The following is a 16177-nucleotide window of genomic DNA, read 5'->3' as shown; positions in this document are numbered from 1 at the left end:
ACATCTTCATGAATTGCTGGAAAAGATAGTGATAGGTTCCATGGAAGCAGATTAGAGCAGTGGGGTTTGTTTCACTCCATGGTAGCTGGAGGGCAGGTGTTATGCACTTTGAAGAATAGAGAAATGAATAGAGTGGTACCTTAGTTGTCAAGGATTATAATCAAGTAAGGTAAGGTAGGAATTTAATTCTCCCACGAGGCAGAAAATACACTAGAAAAGGGAACACTTTATTCTTTTCTTTGGATTTGGGAGATTACTTCGCCGCTGGATTTGGAAAACCTTCTTGGAAGAGGTGGTGTTTAAACTGAGCCTTAAAGGACGAGCAGGACTTTTTCAGGAGTGGAGCAGGGTGGACACATAATTTTTATTTTCTTTATTTTTTTTTCTCTTCTCTGATGTGTAAGACCCATCCGCCTTATTTTTTGGTTCAAGGAGTTGCTTTATCTTGGGGAGCAGATAAGCTTTAAAAAGTGGGATTATGCAGCTGGCTCAGCAACATCACAGCATTTGATAGAAAATTCATAAATAGCAAACATTCTCTTAATTCCACTTTTCTTACAGAGCAGCCATGCACCATAGTTGGCTGCCCTGTACCTCAGCTCTGCCACTCATTCAGTGCCCTTGGACAAGTCCCTTGACGGCTGAGCCTCAGTTCTCTCATCTGCTCCCTCAGGGTTAAATAATAATAAGAGGACGAAACCAGAACAGACCCTTTCATAAACACATGGAAGTGTTATAGTGCAAATATTTTGCATTCTGTGGAGTGCCATGCAAATGTCAGCTGTAACTTGGCTGTCTGGTTGTCTTTGTTATAGGGCCAGGAGACCAGAAAGGGTGTGTTGACCATGGATGCCAGTTTTAGGGGCTGGTTCAATAACTAAACTGCACTCCAGTGTGTTGGCTTTTAAAGTCTGTTACTGGTTTTTGAAGCCCGGCGTGAATATAAATATTCATCAGTTGCCAGGGCCTCTGGCAGGATGCGAGAACTTAGGGAGTGGAAAAGTGTAGAGAATCGTGGAGCTTGTTTAGAGGATTTTCCTCCACAATCTGGTGGAAGCTTGAATTATATCAACAGTGGAAAGGCTTCATGTCCTCAAGAAAATATGTAAATAAACCCAGCTTAATTGAAAAGTCTTCAAGAAAAATATATGGTATCCTAATCCAATGTAATAAATAAGGAAGGGTTCATTTAATTTAAAAAGAAAAAGAATAGTTCACTAAAGTCAGTTTGGTATAAACACTTGTAGGATATTTTTATTTAATTTCAAACCCATATGAAGCTTAGTGATAGAGTTATTAGGCCCTGTTCAAATTTTGGTTAAAGTATCATTTAAAGAGGCTAACTTTTCTATTCTCTTTGAGGCTTTAATATAATAAGCTCTATTCTGAGAACATTTTCTCTGCATTCTGTGCACAAGCTCACGTCTACTTTGGGGTGAAAAAAAATTTGAGTGGGGAGTTACATCTGTTCATAGGCTACTTACAGCATGTCTTCATGGCCAAAGTATGTCTACTGGAAAATTGTAAAGTACAGCATTGTAGGAGTACACCTGAGAGTAGGGGTCCTCCAACTTTACTCTCCCTCAGAACCATCCATCAGGGTGCTTCTTCCAAATGCAGCTTCTTAGACTGCAGTCCTGAGGATTCTGATTCAGTGGGTCTGACAATCTGCATTTCGAAGAAAGCTCCAGGCCCTTCTGATGCACATGGGCCTTGCCACGGAGAATGCTGCCCAAGTACCTGCTGTATCTGTCCTCTCCCTGCCAGTGCTTTCTCGCAAACTGAGTACCTTTGTAGTAAGTTTTCCTGGGCCTCGACAACAGGCTATACATAGTTTGTGTTTAAAGTTTCTCTAAAATCCATAGGACCCACATGCATCCTTGGGTTTCTAACATACAGATAGGTATGCTGCTGGGCAGAATTTTTAATCCCTAACTCGCCTGTAGGAATTCTGTAGGTCAGCTCTGGAATGCAGTCACATTTATTTCTGTAAGGCAGAATCTTCTTTTTCTTTTAAGGCAACCTCCTGGGTCAGTCTCCACTTGTGAAACCTTCTGCAAACCTAGTTTCCCTCCATCACCCCTTCGAGCAAAATTATCATTCCCTCTCTTTGCTACCGTCACTTTTAGGATTCTGCCAAGCTGTGTGCTCATCTGCCCCGCACCCCAATGCCACATTAAACTGAGTGTCCGGAGAGAACTAGAGAGAAAGGATGGGTCGTTTATCTCTGAAACCACAACATTATAAACACTCAGAAATTTTTTTGCGGTACGCGGGCCTCTCACTGTTGTGGCCTCTCCCTTTGCGGAGCACAGGCTCCGGACGCGCAGGCTCAGCGGCCATGGCTTACGGGTCCAGCCGCTCCGCGGCATGCGGGATCTTCGCGGACCGGGGCACGAACCCGTGTCCCCTGCATTGGCAGGCGGACTCTCAACCACTGCGCCACCAGGGAAGCCCAACACTCAGAAGTTTTGTTGAATGATTTGTGTCTTCAGGTTAATGTCCTCTCTTCTTTCCTCACTCCTGTTTCACAAGTCATGATCACAACACTCGATCATCCCATACCAGGCGATCTTCTACAATATCTACCTTAAGAATAACGATGACAACATTAACGACAGCAGTAATAATAGTTCACGTTAACTGACGCAATTTTTAAATATCTGGCACTATCCTAAGCACTTTATATGGATTATTCTCATTTAATCTTCATAACAACCTCAGGTATCCTCATTTGCATATGGGGATACTGAGGCACAGAGAGGTTAGGTAATTAGCCCCCGGGACATGAGCACTCAGTGGCAGAACCAGGCTTCTGACCCAGACGGTGTGCCTCTGGAGCCCACGTTCACAGTCACCACATTACCTGGCTTTGCCTGACTCTCTTTGCACGAGACAATTGTGAATCCATCCCAGAGGGTTAGCAAGAACTCAAGTCAGTTTGTTAGCCAATGATTTTCACTGACCTTATCCTACAAATTTGTTAATGGGTCGTCTGAGAAGTTAGTTTGGAAAACTTGGGTAGGTAAAGTTAAAATGTTACTTTACTGCACTAATCCTCAAGACCTCTAATATTATTAGTACATTTTTTGCAACTCAAATGGGACCTTTGTATACACCGTTTCCCAAATGTATTTAGCTCAAGGGAATCACCCCTCCCACCCCCTACTTAAGACTCTTAACTTCTTGAAGAATTAGGTTTTTGTTGTTTTTAACATAATTCGGAATAAAAGCTGGCTAGTGCTCTTGTGGGGTTCCCAAGAAAGTTCTCAGGTCCTAAATATTTGGGTAACCCTTACTTTTGACCCTTTCTTATTTAGTCTTGAGTGTCTTTAGTGCTCGAGTAGTTAAGGAGTCTTTAGTGACCACTTAAATTTACCTGCTGGAACAATCACAGATTTGTCGTCATAGTGTAATTACTAATAGTGCCCCTTTCGAAGGGATCCCATTTGGATGATAAACTCTGCACAATTGCTCTAATCATAACTTCACCCTCCCCCAATTAAATAAAGACCTCTGTTTCATACTTGCTACCTTCTCACCACTCACTGAAGGACTCTTATTGCTACCACATGTATGGGAACAAAGGTAATAGCCATGTGCCTCTGGCATCTCACCATTTTATGTCAGAGTCATGCAAGGAATTATAGAATTCCATAAACTGGAATTACCCAGTTTATAGTCTCTCATCACTCAAAAGTAGCATTTCTTAAGAATTGCAAGCCTTTAAGACTTCTTCACCTTGCTCAGAATCTATCTATTCATATATATGCTTATCCATGCAGAAGAGACAGCAACTCTGAAAGGATACCAAAAGTCTAAAAATAGTTGTTACCTCTGGGCAGCAGTGGTTGGCATCAGTACTGTGTAGTGGTGGCAAAGCTGAGAGAGACTTCTCACTTTAAATATTTACACTCTGGCTTTTGAGTAACGTGAGCATATTATTCTTTTTAATTATATTTTTCAATGTTTTAAAACAATTCTGAGTTTTCCCTGGAAATACAGGCTATTTCAAGCCCAGCTGGGTTGATCTACCTTATGGAATCCATATCTTTCCTCCAAGGGAGACCTGGTCTCTTTTTTTTTTCTTTTATTTCACTTCACTTAGTCAAATATTATTAGGTCTTCTCATACTTCAAGAGAGAGCTTTTTTTATGCTTGTGTGTTGTAACATAATTCTTAAGAGAACAGCTTGGAATTGGACATATCTGGGATCAAGTTCCTCTCTTCCACTTACTGACTGTGTGGCCTTGAGAGAGCAACTTAATTTCTCTCGGCCTCCGTTACCGTATCTGTAAATGGGGATAATGACAACCTCCCTCTTGGGATTGTTGTGAAATTTCAATAAGATAATGCATATTCTAGGCAGTTCTGGGGATAATGCAGTATAAGTTCAAAATATGGTGGCTAGCCAGTGGGTTCTCATGACTGTAAACCTCTCACTCTGAGTAGCCACAAAGTTCATTTCTATTCCTGTAACCTCTTTTCTAATATTTACAAGACTGACATTCCGTGGGATCCAACCATACCACTTCATATAAATATCATCAAACTTTCTTCCAATCCTGGTATTAGTGCACCTAGAGGCGGCAGGGATATCTTGTCAGAGTTTATGCCTTCCAGAAAGCAGTCAAGGCATCAACATGATTCCTGGAGCAAATTAACCAAAAAAAAAAAAAAAAAAAAGCAAAAAAAAAAAAAAGCAGAGATGGAGTCTAACATGATGTTAAAGGTGTTTAAACTTAGGAAATGACATTTTCAATTTCAAAATCATCACAAAAAATAAGCCACAGGAATCAAAGACACACAGTTGAACCCAAAATCATGATGAAAAGATTCTAGAATTCAAGCAACAAAAACAGCCCAAGGTCACACGGGGAAAAGCCTTCATAGTGTTTTCTTTAGGACATAATTCCTCTTGTCCACAAATTTGGAAAATAGAAGATATAAAGAGAAACGAGTAGAAAGAATACAGTGTGTGTAAATACTGGATTTGAATTCCTGCTTCTGTATCTCAAATGTATTAAATAAGGGAGCAAAACTCAGTGTGCATTTGTGGTCTGTCATCATGAGCCCAGCATGCTGCTGGGGGTTTTCTGATTTGTAACTCTGTAACTCTCACTTAAGCCATACCACCTTGAAATGATGCCCTACTTAGCAGATGAGAAAACAGATTCAAAGAAATTAAATTGCACCCAAGTCTACAACCCAGGACTCTCGACCTTGATCTTTTGTTTCCATCCGTGCTGTTCTTACTTGGCAGGAAGCCCTGCCTTTGGGTCTCTAGTTCTCTGGGAAGCTTTGGGAAGTCTGGGGGAGAAGCTAGGACTTTATGGAGTAATCTTGTTGGCCACCATGGGTTTTCACTTTGGCTTTATATGTGGCCCACTTCCTTTACATTGTTTCCTCTCTTGCACAGTTTTGTATGGATGCTGATACTGTTTGTCTTTTTGTGGGGTGCTTCAATTCTGTTCTCCAGGGGCCAGTTTTCTCTAGACAAAATACACTTGTGTTACCTATCACAGTCCTTGTGGTACTGAATCTATTGCTAACAACAGATTCAACACCTAAGAAAAAGAGAAATTCCCTGATAAAGGAAATTTTACTATATTTTAGTTTTTTTAATGTCATCATGGAAAGGATCTATAACTCGTTATTCACTAAACTGTGTGAGGTCTTTGTTTTCACACAACCGTCTGACATTTTGCATTTCTAAGCTCCATGTTACTTCCATAAGGAGTTGATTAATTTTCACCAAATGTCATTCAGTACCAGAGAACCTCAGAAGGTATTTGAAGTTTAATTTGTTGACTTCTTTAAACAAACCTGTGGAGAAAGCTGTTCAGTGATGGGTATTCTGTGAGATCCTCCTCTGTGCTCCATGTCCATTTATCTTTGCAACCACTCCAAGAGGTGGGGATCATTATTCCCATCTTGTAGATGGGGAAACTGAGTCTCAGTAATATCCCTGAGCAGTATGGCAGTTCATGGAACCATCAGCTACGGAATATTGGACTTTTATAAGTAAACTCTTCTTTTCCAGGACCCTGGGGAAATTAGTTGCCCCAGGAAATGTGTACTAGTTCTCACTAAAGGGTTATATGTACTGCAGTTTTGTTTTGGTTTGTTTTGTTTTACTTTATATGGTTTTGATGAAAAAATTGTAATATGTGTTAAAGGGTATGTTTTGAAGAAGGTCAACTCATGACTCTCATAAAAATACAAAAGGGACATGCCGAAGATTTTACTTAACTCGTTAACTAATGAGGAACAGTAAGCTCTTATAATCGTTTCAAAGGAGAATGCCAAGTGTAACACAGGCAGACAAGAAAATGAGGAAGCAATTTCACCTTCACTAGACAGAATTTATTTGTATCTCTGTGGGAAAGAGCCATTTGCACTACCAGATTTACTTACAGAGTTGTGAAATAGCTACATAAAGAACAAGGAAAGAAATCTGCAAGGGGGTGCTTTACATTTCCCAGTACTCCATTGAAAACCATCCAGTGATTTTCGTTTTCTTTTTCAGCCCTTTTTAAAGTCACCACCTTCCCTGACATTTGTCTTCTTTTATATGTTGACTTTTTAAATGAGCATGTACTTTTCTGAAGGTGGTAGGAGACACAGAGTGAATGACTTAGCTTGTCCCTGTGATGAGGCATACCATTGTTTTCAACCACTTGGGGTCAGGAAAATGCATACACACCCAAATTTGCATTCGCCATCAGGTTAAGGACCTTAGATGTATTGATTTTCTCAAGACTATGTTCTTTTGTGTTAGGGTCTCCATCTGTGACCTGAGGGCGATTGGGGGTTAAGGGTCCTGGCACTTGTCTTTTTCTCTCTGGATAAGATTGCCTCCAGCTTGCTGCCATGGTCATTTCTTCTGGTCCTTCCAGGGTCAGCCCCTCTCATAGTTTGAATCTCTGCTGCTTCTGCTGATGTGGCCCTCTCCCCACCCCTCACTCTCTTTTTCTTTCTTTCTTTTTTTTTTTTTTTGGTTTTTTGTTTCTTCTCTATCCTGTTGAATTTCCCACTTTGGAATTTTTGAGTGTGGAGGCTAGTGTCACACATATATCAGCAGTGTCCCAACAATTCCTTGCTTTTCTCCTGGAGCACTACCAAATCCCAATGTAGGGGGGTCAACTCTTAGCTGTTTAACTTCTTGTGACAGTGTTTACTGTTGGTTATGGCCCCGTTCTTATCCCCAAAGCTGTCTTTTTACTAAGCCCCATTTAGATTTGGAGTAATTCAAATGCAAGAGAGCTAAGGTTTTATGTATTTGTTTAAAGAACTTTTACTAACAGACCAAAACAGCCAGTCAGGCTCTTCAAATTGTTTTCTTTTCCATGCTTCCTACTACTGGGCCCACTGGATCAAGTTTTAACTAGGCAAGAATTATCAATGACATATATGTGCATCTGTAGTCACCGTTTAAAAGTTCCAAGTATAACAAATTTGATGGGTGAAAAATTATGTATTTGATGGTGAGGTTGTAAAGAAAGTGACTTGAGTACTTCACTATAATAGCATTTTCTTAACTGGGGTAATATTATGGGTAATTCTTGTTAATTTCAGAGAATTATAGTTTTTCATTAATTAATGTCATGAAAAGGTTTTGGGGTTTTTCCCCCTTCTAAGCACTTTTTTTCTTTTATACAGGGTCATTATAACTTTGACATCAGTGTTTATCTCCAGATTTATAATTGTTGATGCTAAAAGCAGGATTCCCTAAATATCAGTTTGCCTTACAGCAAATGTTGCTGAAATGGACTGTTTGATTAAGCCAAGAAAGGCGATGTAAAGACATAGAGGAGGGGCAGTGAGATAAGTAGATGTCAAATAACATTCACACGTATTTCTGAAAACAGTCTTAAATGGTTTTGATGTAGTGGTAATCCTTTGTATGTTTTTGATATAAGGTATCATTTTTCATTAGTCAACAGCGTACATGTATATTTTTAAACACAAGTGAATCAGTACTTCCAGCACTTTCTTCTTTGAGAACATCTCCTATTCATACATCTTAGTTGCTTCCTGGGCATACCTTTGGTTACGTGTTTTTCATCATAGATCCAGACAGAGGGAGAGGTGGGCCTGTGTTTAATCTTCCACTGTAGCTCAAGTCAGAACCACTGTACCCTGCTTTTATGCTAAATATTTGTATTACTGTCCTTTGATGTTTTCTCGTTGTACACAATAAATCTTTCCTCTTTATTTTTTTTACATTTGCATTTTTTAAATTATAGTTAATTTACAGTGTTTTGTTCAAGTGTACAGTACGATGGTTCAGTTATATATATATATGTGTGTGTGTGTGTGTGTGTCAGATTATTTTCCATTATAGGTTGTTATAAGACATTGAATATAGTTCCCTGTGCTATACAGTAGGTCCTTGTTGTTTATCTCTTTTATACATAGTAGTGTGTATATGTTAATCCCAAACTCCTAATTTATCTCCCCACCCCATCCCCTCTGGTAACCATAAGTTTATTTTCTATGTCTGTGAGTCTATTTCTGTTTTGTAAATAAATTCATTTATATCATTTTTTTTAGATTCCATATATAAGTGATATCTTATGATATTCATCTTTCTCTGTCTGACTTCACTTAGTATGATAATCTCTGGGTCCATCCATGTTGCTGCAAATGGCAGTGTTTCATTATTTTTATGGTTGAGTAATATTCCATTGTGTACATATACCACATCTTCTCTATCCATTCATCTGTCGATGGACACTAGGCTTGCTAAATCTTTCCTCTTTTTTTTTTTTTTTTTTTTTTTTTGCGGTACACAAGCCTCTCACTGTTGTGGCCTCTCCCGTTGCGGAGCACAGGCTCCGGACGCGCAGGCTCAGCGGCCATGGCTCACGGGCCCAGCCGCTCCGCGACATGTGAGATCTTCCCGGACCGGGGCACGAACCCGTGTGCCCTGCATCGGCAGGCGGACTCTCAACCACTGTGCCATCAGGGAAGCCCAAATCTTTCCTCTTTAAAAGAACTGACTGATTTATGACAGTAAGAAAAACCACACTCTGAGGTACACTTCAAAGGAAGAAAACCACATATTTAACCAGGTAAAGCAAATATCTGTTTCTCTAGCTTTTAAAACAAACAAACAAACACCCACATATGTATTTAGAACTCTCATTTTGCAGGTCAGCATGTTTTCACAGAGAAGTATTTAAGTATAGTGAAGAGAGGGGGGTAGTTGACTCCTGCTTCTGTCAGAAGTGCCGCCGTGTACCAGGCACCCTTGTAGGTCCAGGGGACGACACAGTGAATAAGATTTACAGCTTCTGCTCTCAAAGTGCTTAGATTCTATTAAAGGAAGGCAGACAATGAAAATGTAAGCAAATGACGAGGATTTCAGGAACAGGGAAGTGTGATGGTTAGCAAAGAATTTAAGTGAAGCATCATTTTCTAATTTCCATTTTTAAAAACCCTGGCTACTACATGGGAAGAGATTGGAAAGGAGCTTGGACTGGGCTGTTGTCCATGGAGATGGAGGGAAGTGGATAGAATTTAGAGAATTGGAGGAAGGTAGGATGGAAAGAACTTGGTAATGGACTGGGTAAAGGAGGGGATGGTATAGTGGACGACTCCCAGGTCTCTGACATGAGCACAAGGATGGAAGGGATGCTATTAATTACGATAGTAAAGAATGGGGCTTCCCTGGTGGCGCAGTGGTTGAGAGTCCGCCTGCTGATTCAGGGGACACGGGTTCGTGCCCCGGTCCGGGAAGATCCCACATGCCGCGGAGCGGCTGGGCCCGTGAGCCATGGCCGCTGAGCCTGCGCGTCCGGAGCCTGTGCTCCGCAACGGGAGAGGCCACAACAGTGAGAGGCCCGCGTACCACAAAAAAAAAAAAAAAAAAAGATAGTAAAGAATGGAGGAGGAGCACTTTGGGGGCAGGAGGGAATTGAGGATTCAGTTTTGGACATGGTGTATTTGCGATGCCTACAAAATAGCCAAGGAAAAGAAAAACCTTGAGTGCATTTGCAAATTGAGTCCGGAAAGGAGGTCAGGGCTGAGTTATAACTGTGGGAGTCATTGGCACATGGGTGATATCTGAAGCCATGGAAGTGGTTAAGATCACACAGGGGTGAGGACTGTGAAGGAGAAAAACTTGGTCCAGGACTAGCTGTGAGATACACCAGACATTTAATCGATCTCGTGGAGGATGTGGAACTGACAAACAAGCCTGAGCAGGCATGGCTAAAGGCAGTTAATTTGCAAGAAAAAAAAATCATATTTCATGATCACAGACCACATAGTCCTGGCCAGCAACTCTCAGCCACAGCTCCCAGTTGGCTCTGAAAAAGCCTTCACTAATGCTAGGAAAGAAATCTACTGCATGCATGTCTTCCCTGAGGAGGGGGAGAAAGAGTTTCATCCTCATTTTCAAAGATGACTGTACTGGATATAATCCAAAGGATAAAATGGAAGTATGAAGCTGTTGCTGTGTTTCTAGAGCAGGGTTTGAAGTTCCTTTGAAACAAATGTGAAAGCCTCAGAGGTCAACTTCTCTGTCCTGGTTTAGTTTGAGTTCCTAGTAAATGGAGAATGATCTTGCTTAGTTGGCAGCAGCCTTTCTCTTGCGAGAAGTGAAAGTGCTACACCATAGAGTTATTTTGTCTTTATGCTTGCAATTACATGGGAAATTTAGATTTAATAAGAAAACTAGCTTAAAAGACATACGAACTTGCAAGTCCAGCCTTGGAAAAAGGAGCACAGGGGAATCTTTCGAACCCATCTCCCTCTGGTTTCGATTATTTCACAATGTACAGTATCGCCATTTAATAGGCATTGCAGTAAATCCCAGGTGGGATGTTTGCAGACTGTGCCACACTCCAATCAATTAAAAACAATAAACTTTCAACTTTATATAAAATAAATTCCTGAAATCCTAGTTGGTTACTGTGTATCTGAAAATTTGGGGGTATCCCTTCCTATATGAATAAGGTTTATTATTTGTAGAGGTCTGTGTCTTAAGTTGAGTCATGGAAGATGGTCCCTGGTCTTAATATGGTAATATTAATATTAAATAACTACACGTATGCTGTTCATTTTGACATAAATTCTTTAGTGTGAAGCCATACACTCTTGCAAACCATTGAAGAGTAGGAATAGAAATGGACTGCTGCTTAAATGATGAAAGTATTAAAAAGCTTGGAAACTTTCTTTGTCAAGTTGGCTATTTCTCGTGCTTTTTCACTTTCCTTTTCTTTCTCAAAATCAATTTCAGTTCTTCTGCAGTTTCAGTTCATGTTTCACAAATTTAAATATCAACATTTGTGAGGGCACCATTTCTAGTTCAATCAAGATTTTCTTTCAGGGTGTATGGCCGTATACAGTTCTGAATGACATCCTGGTCATTAGGAATCACTTGGCGGCTACCTGTACTATATATCATGAGCTACTTTGGCCCAAATTTCAAATCTGACATGGCAGTTCCACACTGAGGGAGTTAGTCTCTTACGTACCTTCCCAGCCTGGATTTGGGAGCGACTACCTTTTTGTTTTCTAATGTTGCTAACCTGTCCAAACTAGAAATAATTTCCTAATTATTTTTTTTTTTATTTTTTTTTTTTTGCTGTACGCGGGCCTCTCACCGCTGTGGCCTCTCCCGCTGCGGAGCACAGGCTCCGGACGCGCAGGCCCAGCGGCCACGGCTCACGGGCCCAGCCGCTCCGCGGCACACGGGATCCTCCCAGACCGGGGCACAAACCCGCATCCCCTGCATCGGCAGGCGGACTCTCAACCACTGCGCCACCAGGGAGGCCCCCTAATTATTTTTAATAATATCATTGATGCCCTGACTCATTCCTACATATCTGTATTTTTAAGCCTTTCATCTTTCATTACCGAATGACTGCTTTCCAACACCCAGGCACCCAGGAGAAGAGGGAGAAAGCACAGTTGTAGTGAAGCAGCATGCACAGAGTGGGAGAGGATTTTGGAGAAAAACTAAACTTGGTTTGGGGAATGAACATTTATTGAGCATCTTCACTGACTGGCTGTAAGTTAAGAGCATCACGTAGGGTCTCATTAATATTTAATATATACAGCTCTTATTGTTTGTGTCTTAAATCTCTGTCTAATTAAATTATGATAATTTAATCAGTGAGTTCAAAAGTGAACTCTGAGCATCTGCTTTTTCAAAGTATGTTGTTCATGTGGCACATTTCATTAGTTCATACAGTAGGGTTTTTTCCTCAAATCACAGAAAAATTTAAAGGGCACAATGGCCATTCATGAGAAATAGCAAGTGACAATAAGCTCTCCAAGGAATATTTCTTTCCAACACTCAACTTTGGAGAGTTGAAATTCAGGGTGGTTAGGATGATCAAACTGGTAAGTGCTGACCAATGTTTTGGGAAATTTGACTTTTTGCAAATTTTGGACTATAAAGCAGGGCTTTCCTTTTTGATTAGCTTCCATGGATTTGTCAGTTTACTCAATATCATGGCTTTGTCATTTATTCCTCTTACATTTAAATGGGTTTCTATAAATTATTCTTGGTTACTGTTGCTCAGAGAACAATTGTAGAGTTGATTTTATATTCCTTATGTAATTCTTATAAAATTAAAACTAGGGAAAAATTACATAAAAACTTACTGCCTCTTGAGACATACTATCTTTATAATCAGAGCCCTTTAACTTTTTTTTTAATTTTAGTATTTTTAAAAATGTTATTGGAGTATAGTTGATTTACAGTGTTGTATTAGTTCCAGGTGTGCAGCAAAGTGACTCAGTTATACATATACATATATTAATTCTTTCTCAAAATTTTTTCCCATATTATTATGGAATACTGAGTAGAGTTCCCTGTGCTATACAGTAGGTGCTTGTTGGTTATCTATTTTATATATAGTGGGGTGTATATGTTAATCCCAAGCTCCTGATTTATCCCTCCCCCACCCCCACCCTCAGAGCCCTTAAACTTCTAAACAAAGTATTGGCTACAAAGCAGAAAGTGTAAAACACTTGAATTGCCAGAAAACCTTAAAGATTATGCACAACCACCCATTAATTTCACCATTGAGAGCCTAATTCCCCAAAATGTAGGAAAATTATTTTAGTTCTTTTCTGAACAGAAACTAATGTCAGTAGATGGGAGGCAAACCGTAGAGTGGAAAAATGGGAAGGAAAATACTCCTTCCAGTGAGATTTTTAATTTGCTTCTCTTGCTGATATTTACTGAATTTTTATCCTCCTCCTCCCCTTTGTTTTTAGTGGCCACAGATGTCTTTAATTCCAAAAACCTGGCCGTTCAGGCACAAAAGAAAATCTTGGGTAAAATGGCGTCCAAATCCATCGCTACCACCTTAATTGATGACACGAGCAGCGAAGTGCTGGATGAGCTCTACAGGGTGACCAAGGAGTACACCCAGAACAAGAAGGAGGCAGAGAAAATCATCAAAAACCTCATCAAAACAGTCATCAAGCTGGCCATTCTTTACAGGAATAATCAGTTTAACCAAGATGAGCTAGCAATGATGGAGAAATTCAAGAAGAAAGTTCATCAACTTGCTATGACCGTGGTCAGTTTCCATCAGGTGGATTTCACCTTTGACCGGAATGTGTTATCCAGGCTGTTAAATGAGTGTAGAGAGATGCTCCACCAGATCATCCAGCGTCACCTCACCGCCAAGTCACATGGACGGGTTAATAATGTCTTTGATCATTTTTCAGATTGTGATTTCTTGGCTGCCTTGTATAATCCCTTTGGAAATTTTAAACCCCACTTACAAAAACTGTGTGATGGCATCAACAAAATGTTAGATGAAGAGAACATATGAGCATGTGAGTTGAGATTGTGACTGCTCATGATTTATTTGAAGATGGAGCACTGCTGATTTATGAAGAAAAAAAATAATGTTTTAAAGATTACACATATTTCAGAAAGACTTTGCCCAATTCAGTTGTGAGACATTAATGATAATGTTTTATGAGGCTTGTTTTATTTGAAGCAAAGCATATTGCCAAATATTCTGGTAAAAAGCTTCCCAGCGGTTAGCAGATCACGGGAAGATGTATGGTTGCATGATGCAAATATAGAGTTATATAAAGAAAGATACGTGTGGCTCCAAACCTCAAGACATCTTTTTTAAGGCAGTTGTTATGTTGGTGGCACATTAGATATTTCTGTCATGTACAGAATTGTGTATTTTGATTCACCTTTATTCCTTACTATGTATGTGTACCTCTTTTAAAAAGCCAAGAGCTCTCTCTTACTGTCATTTCTCCTTTTGAAACAAGTCCATTTTCAAGTTTACCTTTTGTTAAAAATTCTTTTGTTAAAAGACTTTGTCACTGACATTCAAGAATTCCATCTTAATTAAGAATTAAGATTCAAGAATTAAGGCAGTCAAATTGAACCTTCAGAAAAATAGAAAACTGCTTCCCTGAAATCAATATTGTAGAAACCAATTGTATTTGACATTATGAATAATGTCTAACATAAGACTATGCTTCTGGAATCGAGTCCTGTTTTTCAGTACCAACAGTAATACTTCCCAAAACATGAAAATTCCCCGAAATGGCATACCATTGCCTTGAAATGCTTGCTGAGGGCTTAACTTACGTCATCTTGAAAATGTGCTGACGGAATCCCCATTTTTCATATCTGTTTTAAATGTAAGAGACAAAGAGGAAATCTAGATCATTCCCGATATTGGGACAATAAAAAGTAAGTGGTTTTAAGAATGATAAAACAATCTTTACCTTAGAGATGAGCCCATCAGAATAATTTAATTTAGGGGGATGAAAGGCAAAAGGGAAGACAGGATATTGCCAGAAGAACATGGGAATGAAAATGAATGCATTTCAATGTTTAGTAAGGTTTGATAGGTAAATAAAGAATGTCACTTTTTTATTTAACTGATAAGGTTTTTGCTATTTTGTTATTTGCTATTTTGATGAGTAAACCAAAGAATATTTGCATTCCAAGCAGTTTGTGTGTTGTTTCTATATAATTTTATGTGTGAATGATAAAGTAAGCATTTGCTTATTTTGTAAAAAAAAAAAAAAAGAAAGAAACCTGCTGGCCAACTATATCACCTAGGAAATAACAGACTCAGTCACCAGTGCTAAATATTTGCACTGTCACTCTGTCTGTGATTTAGTGTACTCTTTTGCCTTGAATTTGCCTGCCTCCCAGAATACTGATGTTAAAATAATAGCTCACCAGGAAAGGCCCTACAACTAAATATTCCAGAGGTTGAGATCTTCTTTAACCCACTACAGCCTAAAGGAGGTGGTAACTTTCTCTGGGACCCTCACGTGCTTATCTGAGTCAAGCAGCAGAGGCAAAGAGTATCTCCCTGTTTGATATTAAATCCTGACACCAAGACTTGAACTGAAATTACTATCCTCACTTCCCAGGGCCGGTAGGTCAATACTGTAAGTTAGCAATAGCATAGTGATTGCAGAATTGATCTGTCTAGCTTCAGAGCCTGCTAAATAGCTTCTAAATTTAGTTTAGCAGCCTTTCTTGACCAGCTGTGCTTTCCTCACTTGGGAAAACCTAACCTGTGTTCTGTGGAAGCTACTGATCTGGTGCATTCTACTCTACCAGATTCCCTCAGCAGAGGGAGTGTGGAAAACAGTGCTCGGGCAGTTGCTGGGTGCTTCTTGCTCATCTCTAGCTATAGACAGGACCAACCAGAGAGAGAGGACCTAGGGATAAATTTAGATCAGTCTGGGCCCTTTTGGATCATAGAGTTGTGCCTTCAGACTAGCAGTCAGATGTGCATGGGGGAGGGGAAGAGCAGTCCTTAATTTCACACAGAAGGCAGGCAGTGAGGAGTATCCTGAAGGAGGAAAGCCTATTTGCTTCCCTCTCTCAGCATCATCTTCTGGAGGGAACCCATCTCCTCCCCAATCCTGTACCTGGAAGGCATGTCTCAGAAGGATCAGTGACAGTCTTGATCAGCAAGTTCATTTCTGATGCAACAGGACTCCCCTTGTGCATGAAATTATTTGGGGTGGAAAGCGGGAAAGAATGCAAATGTGCTTAGGATAGGTAATTTTGAGCCAAGTTCATAGTCATTTTAGGGTCTTATGAAAAATTGAGTCTTTTTACATTTTGGAAAAAAATCATGAATTGTATTATAACTGTTTTTTTTTTAATTTTTGATGATGGCTTCTCTGCAAACATTATGAGTTAATA

General features: G+C 39.8%; 1 protein-coding gene across 8 annotated transcripts in view; it reads left to right on the top strand.

Annotated features, from left to right (window-relative positions):
- TNFAIP8 (TNF alpha induced protein 8) overlaps positions 1-14886 on the top strand; it is a 125460-nt gene extending 110574 nt beyond the window's left edge. For all 8 annotated transcript variants that reach the window (XM_082621228.1, XM_082621224.1, XM_082621225.1 and 5 more), the window contains exon 2: positions 13240-14886. In XM_082621228.1, coding sequence (XP_082477354.1) covers positions 13305-13805 — 501 coding nt within the window. In that variant the 5' untranslated portion in view covers positions 13240-13304 and the 3' untranslated portion in view covers positions 13806-14886. The remainder of the gene's footprint in view (positions 1-13239) is intronic.
- Positions 14887-16177: the final 1291 nt, after the last annotated feature.

This window comes from Mesoplodon mirus, assembly GCF_964341445.2.
Source record: "Mesoplodon mirus genome assembly, chromosome: 5".
Taxonomy (NCBI): domain Eukaryota; kingdom Metazoa; phylum Chordata; class Mammalia; order Artiodactyla; family Ziphiidae; genus Mesoplodon; species Mesoplodon mirus.
Note: the sequence above shows the minus strand (reverse complement) of the source record. Positions and strands in the feature narration are given on the sequence as shown.